Here is a 7,145-nt window from a genome sequence, read left to right on the forward strand (position 1 = left end):
GGTGGGGAGGAGAGAGTCCTGTCCTGAGCCCTGAGCTCTCTGCATTTGGCAAAGGTCCTCTCAGCAGGGCCTCCAGCCTCGTGTGGGAGTTGGGATGTCAGGCCCATCTCCCCAGTGGGTGATGCAGGCTCTGCATAAGCCACCGTCCAGGTTCCTTGGGCTGCTGAGGCTCAGAGCTGCCTGACTGTGTGGCCGCAGGAGGTGGTGTCTGAGCTGGACTCAGCCTCTCCCTCTGGCCCTGCCAGTGAGGGAAGAGAAGTCGGGCCCCTCCCAGTCAGGAAGCACATCAGAGGCTGAGCTGTCCCTTCCTGCCTGAGGCCTGAGTCTCCCCACATGTCATCAGAGAGGGTTGGGTCACAAGGTCTGTTGCCTCAGTTGCTCTGCGCCCCCTGCTCTGGAGCCCAGAGACTGGCCCAGGTCCAAGTCCGGGCTCTGGATGGGCCTGCCCACTGGCAGTAGTGCAACATTGCAAGAGATGTGGATGGGGGCTAGTGCTGGCCCAAGGGGGCTGTTTCTGATGGACTGCGGCTGTCTGCTTTCCAGCAGTGCTCAACTGTCGGAAATGGAATGAGGTAAGCGGCTGCGGCCTCCCGGTGGGGAGGGTGGGGGTTGGAAATCAGAGACCCCCCCTCAGTGGGCAGGACCCCCTCTGGCCCAATACCCAGGGTGGAACATTTATTTGCACAGTTCAATATACAGAGCTAGGGATCCTATGGCATTGGCGGGTGGGGGAAGGGCTGGCATCAAAGACTCCTTCCTGGAGGAGGAGCTATTTTGGGCCAAGTGTGAGAGCAGGCAAGCCCTGACTGGAATCGCAGGGAGGGAGTGTTCCCAAGTGGGCAAAGGCCCCAGACTGGCCCCTTGCCCCCTTCCTCAGCCCCTCCACGAGCCCTGCAGGGTCCCCCACTCAGGCCCTGTGGGCATCCTGTGCTTGCTCTGTCCTAGCAATTCAAACTGATGGACGAGATCGAGCTGCTCCAGGAGGCTGCAAATCTGTACACCGTGCAGCCCGACGAGCACTTTGGGGCCTGGTTCCAGGCCGTGGAGCCCCTGAGCAAGGAGGAGAGGTGAGTCGGGTCAGGAGTTGGGGGAAGGCAGGGCAGCCTCTCTCTGCTGACCAGCTCCAGAGCCCATGGCCGTTGCTCCATGGTCAGCCCCTGATCTGATTGCATGGCGACCCCTGGGGCCCTTCGACCCCAGCTGCTGGCAGGCTCCAGGACGCACATGTGATGTGTGGCTCCTGAGAGCTCCCAGCTCCGCTCTGTCCTGTAGCTACAGCCTGTCCTGCCAGCTGGAGCCCCGATACCACTGGGTCAGAAAGATTCGACTCTTCTTCAAAGGCAAGAAGAACCGCTCAGGCCAGAGTGAGTGTCCAGACCAGCAGTGGCTGAAACCATGGGCTCAGGAAACATTCAGGCTGAGCGTGGGCCTGGGGAGGCAGACAGCTGGCCCTGGGTTCCAGCTCCACTGCTGAGCAGTCCCGTCCTGGGCGATTGCACTCACGTTTCTGGGACTGGTTTCCTCCTCTGTGAAGTGGGTGACGCTAAATATCAGCCCCTGTGTCAGGGACAGATGGGGTGCTGTTGGCTGACTGAGCACTGAGCACAGGGCTGGAGCACAGAGCGCAGTGGGGGCCGGGATGGGGTGTGCACTGTGGTTCCAGGGCAGGCCGCTCAGGAAATGCCTCTCTTTCTCCAGACACCAGACCCCCAACCAAGGGCCCAGTGGTGGTGGTCGATGACCCTCCTGAGACCAGCTGAGCTACAGCGGGGACACAGCATTGACACTCAGGGTGCACAGGGCCACCTCCCCTGATTCTGATGAGGAGAACTTTGTGATCCGTTTCTTGGGGTCCCCTGTTGGCCACGAGGGAAGGCACCAACCCCTCTTCCCCCTCCCCCCTTTTGCCCAGCACCTATTTCCCTATTTGGCGGGGCCATATTTTGTTGTCAATGGTAAATGCTCCGTTTGAGTATTATATTAAATTGTTGCTTCTTTCTAATCCTGGGAGTGGAGGTGTGAGTCTTTCGCTCGCAGCGCTCATGGAAACCAGATCCAGAAACTCACATTCCTCCTCGAATTTAGAAATCTCCCAGAGCGAGCAGCTCAGTTTATGTGGAGAAGGGAGAAGTGCCAGTCCCCTCCCTGGCTACTGAAGGACGTGCCCAAGTGCCCCTCCCGCCGAGGACAGGATCATTGCAGTGTGGTTCACCCTGTCCAGGAGCAGAGATGGCCCCTCCGACCTCTTGGGACTAAGCGGTTGGAGGCGTTTTCTCAGGCAGAGCCACAACCACTAAGCTGGGTGTGTCTGTCAAACTAGCACATGCCTGTCCCTAGCACACGTCCTGCCCAGGACAGTGGCTGCCTTTCAACACTCTGCCGGAAGAGGGAACATTTTCCCGGTTTCTCTTGCACACAGATTAGGACCTTGTTTTCTGATTCAGTCTCCGCAATGGCTTCAGCTCTAAGTGGGGAAAATACCGTCAAAAGCTCAAAACGTGCACATAGAGAGGACGAGGCCAGAGGAAGGTCCTGTGGACATGGACCATGGGCAGGCAGGACTCTTCCTTCTCGGGCCCACTAGGGGCTCCCTGTTCACCTCTGACCTAGACTGGATCCCCCTGGGCTTCTGGTCCCTGACTCCCAATACCATTTCCTGCTTGCTGTCTATCCAAGGGAAAAGCTGTGGGATGCAGCTTTTAGGGCCTCAGCCAGGTCTCCCTCCATAAACCTAGTGCTCCCTGTGAGCTAGGATTTTCAGCATTTCTGCACTTCTGCATACAATTGCATCTTGGGGCAGAAATTCCCTAGATTCCCCCAGCCTTTCTAATCATCATCCTGACCAGGAATGACCCTACAGTCTCCCTGCTGCTGAGGGTGACTTCTGGGCCTGTGTGCTTCGCAGGCCCGTGGTGTCAGACAGTCCCAAATTTACACAATCTGAACTATTTTTAGTGACTTTCCTAAAGTCGTTGCTGTGCCTGAGCCCAGCAAGCTTGCAGCCCTTCAGTTGGCTGTGTTCTTTTCCACAGTTTTGTGCTGTGGTTCTGTCGTGGGGATGTGTGCCTTTCCTGTTGGGAGCTTTGAAAGAGGAGGCCTAACGAGGGTGTGAGTTGGGGGTCTTGCGGGGAATGTCAGCAACCTGATGATCTCTGGATGTGCGTGGACACAGCCTTACCAAGGGAAATGCTGAAATGCTTCCCATCTGGGTGCTAAACAGACACTGCTCTGAGCTCAACAGGAGCACCGGGTCCAGAAGCAGGAGCGAAAGCGTGACCACCCAGCTTTTGCAATGTCGTCCCTTGGAAAGAGCCTGAAAGACAAGGGCGGGGTGAAGCGCTTGGCACTTCTGAGTTATCCCCCTCCTTCCTGGTGGCTGCAAGTGTCACTCAGACACACAGCAGGCTGGGCTCTGCCAGGGAGGCTGTCTCAGCACAGCGGGAAGCTGAGGATCAATCCTGGTCCCCGGCAGCCCAGGTCCTTGCTGATGCGGCACAGCCACCCAGCAAAGAGACTTGCCAGAGGAAGGTGGGGAAGGCTGTGCTGTCCCTCGGAGAAGAAAGAGTCGTGGCAGGTCCCAGGGCTAGCCCAGGGCTGGGATGAAGGCATGGGTGTCCCAAGAGAGTCTCCTCTGGGACTGGGGTGCTCCTGAGAGCCGACCCGGCAGGTAGCAATATTTAGTTTGTTGTGGGAGTACAGCTGTGGACACAGGAGGCACCATTTATCCCGTCTTTGGGTTTCCAAATTGGAAGTAGGTTGTGGAAGTCCACGAGGAAAGAAATTAGCAAATCTGGATGAAATGTTTCTTGTTCCAGGCACACAGAAGTTACCAAAACTGGCTTCCTAAGAGCTGACTTAGGAGAAGAGAAAGTAACAATGTGAGTCCCTTGAAATGCCTCAGGTGAATATGGTGTTGACAGGAAATGCTCAAAATGTTTGAGGAACTGGTAAGTTGGGTGCCATTTAAACTATTCCAGGTCTAAGGTGGGGACGGATGCTTGCATCTTGGCTTCCAGTGCAAGCGAAAACAAGGCCACTTTGGGATTCAACTCAGTCTTTCCAAAGTGGTCGATGAGATGGCGTTTGTACTCCTCACTCACGGACCTCGAGAACTTCTTGCCGTGTGGTCCATGCACAGATGCATCTTCCATTTATGGGAGCTAACAAAAAGTCTGTCCAGTTGACAGCCATACCATCCAACCTAATGCTGTCTCCCCCCACTCACAGTGCCCTGAACACCCGTCTTGCTGATTTGGACACGATTTGCCTCATCACAGTGAGAGAGCCATGCCAGGGGGTTCTAGAGCCCCAGGAACCATGTTCACACCCCCTCTATCTATCCAAGACAGGAGCATCTCTGGACGGGTAACCTGAGTCCAGAACCCTGCCTTTCCCTAGGGTTGGCTTAGGATTTGTCCCTGAATGGCATGACTCGAGCATTCTCCCGAATGCTGCCCCCTGGCTTAGGTGTGTCTGGAAGAATTACCAGCATAGACTGGCCTTTCTTTCACCCTTGAGGAGACCAACGAGGACGCCCCTCGGCTTGCCAACCTGCCCCTGGGTTTCGATGTCTACCAGGCCTGTCCCTGTGACCCCAGGACCTTGGAGAGCAGACTGTTCTGGCTCTCTGGAGGGAATCGGACTCTCCCTAACTACAAGCGCCCGACTACAGCAAATCCGTGGCCACTGTTACAGGAACAACTTCAGCACTGTCAGCCGAGGTCGGAACCCTTCTGGAGCTCTCCAGAAGCCCCCAGGTAAGAGGGTCTGAATGCTGGAGAGAGAGATTCTGGTGTTCCCCCATGCCTTTCTCTCAGCCAATCACAGGGAAAGGCAGAGCTCTACATAAGTCCTCCCAGGGACATCCTCCCATGGGGAGTTTGTTAACTGGGTTGGGAAGGAAGACCACGGTGAAGGAGAAGTGCCATTGAAACATTGAGACTCAGCCCAGACTCATGCTCAAGGCCAAGGCATCCACCCCACAGCTCCTGGGAATATTGGCTGAGGACAGTTCACAGCTCTTTCCCTCACAGGACATTCCCACAGCATAGGGAAGCGCCTAACCAGAGGATGCAGCCCTCTCCAGGGACAGCCAGGGGCCCATGTCTGCCAGATAAGGGAGTAAGAAGCCTGGTTCCCTTGTCTCAATTTGGGACAACACCAAAGGGCCGTCCCAGCTCCAGAGATCCCTGAGGGTTGGCTGAGACCCAGTTGCAGCGGGCTTGGGCTTCAGCTTCTCCTGCGACCATCTCTGCTTTGCTACCTTCCCATAGGGATATCTCTCCAGAACACTTCCATACACTTTCCACATGCAATACTCCCCATCAGACTCAGAGGCTCTTGGCAGGGCCCTGATATGTGACAAGCAGCCGTCAGCAGACACGACTTCTGACCATAGCAATATGAAATTCGGGAAATTCTGCTTTGGGAGAATCACCCTTTAGACAATCTGAGAGGGTAGGTCATCGTAATCTTCAGGACAACCTTAGGTAATGCTCTGGTAAGAAATTAAATGCAATGATTAAGAAATCCATGACTCAAGATGTATTTCTCCTCAGATTTACATCAAACATTGGTCGCCGGGGTGAAGGGAACCCTGCTTCCCAAGTCTCGTTGGGCAAGGCTGATGGAGATCCCATGACCTTGTTGCTACACCATCTGAAACTCACGCCTTCTTCCATTGCCACTGAAGGACACAAAGAGCACCTGGGGCCTTACACACCCTCCTTTCTCCTTTGGCCTAAAAGTGATGCCCTTGGGCAGAAGTAGCCACATGTCCATTCGAAAACCAAGAGGGCTAGAAAACCTAGTCTTCTGTGTGCCAGAATGAAAGGAGAACTGGATGCAGCCTGCCACGCTCTTTCTCTACACCAAAGCAGACTCCCTGTCTCTCTCCCTGTCACATACAGTGTTCCCTCGCCCTGTTTCGCCAGCAGGACATCCTAAGACCCACTGAACTCAGGATCTCTAGAAGATCCTTAGGCTAACAGATCCAAGTGTTCAGTGGCCACACATGACAAACACTACAGAACTTTCAGGGTTGGATCAGAATATCCCTAAAGAAACTATCACCATCGATTGCAGTCAGCATCCTCCAGAAATGCTGGGGAGGGGAGAACCTGATTTCCCTAGTTGTCACGTCATAATATTTCAAATGGTAAGTTTTCTGCCAAAAGTCCCAGGGCATACAAAGAGACAAAGAAGGATGGCTCCTACCTAGGAAAAATCTAAGAACAGAAGGGGCCCCTGAGGAAGCCCTCGGGGTGAGCACAGAAAGCTTTCTCTGGTTGTTGCTGTTCACATTCCTGTGTCGAGCCTCTGTCTTCCTAAGCAGCAATATGCTGAAAACCTCTGTTTCAGGGTCAAGACAGAGTCAGAGGCCATGGATGCCGGAAATGGATTTGTCTCTTGTCTTCTGTCTTTGTCCGGGACTGTACCTACTGCCTCATCTCGATTTACAGGGAAAACCTGGGAAACCTACCCAAACAAGTGTGTTTTGGTTCCTGCAGGCAGAATACGGAAAATATTGCAGTTATTTTGGGTGACGAAACTCAACTTCGTGGAGCCACTTTCCACCTCAAGGTGAATTTTGCTTAGAAAAAATTAAACATAGAGTTATCAATGACCTAACACGTTCATTTGGGATTTTCTGGCATGGAGGGCTGTGGCATCTGACCCGAAGGTCCGACTGTGGACCACATTTCCCAAAGGCCAAGGGGCAGAGACACGCAGCTTCTCTGTTTCCAGTAAAAAAGACTCCGTTTCCCAGCAGGCAGCGGGCAGGAGGGGCGCGGCTCCAGGCGTTTGTGAGCAGGCAGTTGGCCAGCCTGGGCTCCGCCCCCACGGGGGCCGTCCTGTTGGCCACGCCTCCCCACACGCTCTGCTCCCGAGCTGGCACAGCCTCTCCGCTCACACTGCTCCTCGCGCTCCTGCTGTCTCCCCACTCAGGGCGGCTCGACTGCCCCGCCCCCTCTGTGGCCACGCCCCCCTCGCCCCGCCTCCCCGCTCTGCCTGTCACTCAGAGTTATGCTCTCTGGCCTTCCCCTGTGAGGCTGCAGGCTGAAGCCCCGGCTCCTCTGTCTTCGCGCCTCCCCCCTCGCCCCGCCTCCTCACTCGCTCCGCCCCCCGCCCCTGAGCCAATGGGG

General features: G+C 55.3%; 1 protein-coding gene across 4 annotated transcripts; it reads left to right on the top strand.

Annotated features, from left to right (window-relative positions):
- The first annotated feature begins 283 nt into the window (after positions 1-283).
- Positions 284-6,628, top strand: LOC139040257 (ral guanine nucleotide dissociation stimulator-like). 4 transcript variants are annotated; one of them, XR_011494421.1, is made up of 5 exons: positions 315-572; positions 946-1,067; positions 3,816-3,947; positions 4,519-4,757; positions 5,559-6,628. XR_011494421.1 is itself a non-coding variant. In XM_070485414.1 (4 exons), exons 2-4 carry the CDS (start codon positions 958-960, stop codon positions 1,758-1,760), a joined length of 264 nt encoding a protein of 87 aa, XP_070341515.1. In that variant the 5' UTR covers positions 284-572; positions 946-957; the 3' UTR covers positions 1,761-2,000. The 4 variants fall into 4 exon arrangements, 2 of the variants coding, with proteins under 2 accessions (XP_070341515.1, XP_070341514.1); XR_011494422.1 differs by having other exon boundaries at positions 324-572; positions 4,579-4,757; positions 5,559-6,626; XM_070485414.1 differs by lacking the exons at positions 3,816-3,947; positions 4,519-4,757; positions 5,559-6,628 and adding exons at positions 1,273-1,364; positions 1,699-2,000 and having other exon boundaries at positions 284-572.
- The last annotated feature ends 517 nt before the right edge of the window (positions 6,629-7,145 follow it).

This window comes from Equus asinus, chromosome 15, assembly GCF_041296235.1.
Source record: "Equus asinus isolate D_3611 breed Donkey chromosome 15, EquAss-T2T_v2, whole genome shotgun sequence".
Lineage (NCBI taxonomy): Eukaryota > Metazoa > Chordata > Mammalia > Perissodactyla > Equidae > Equus > Equus asinus.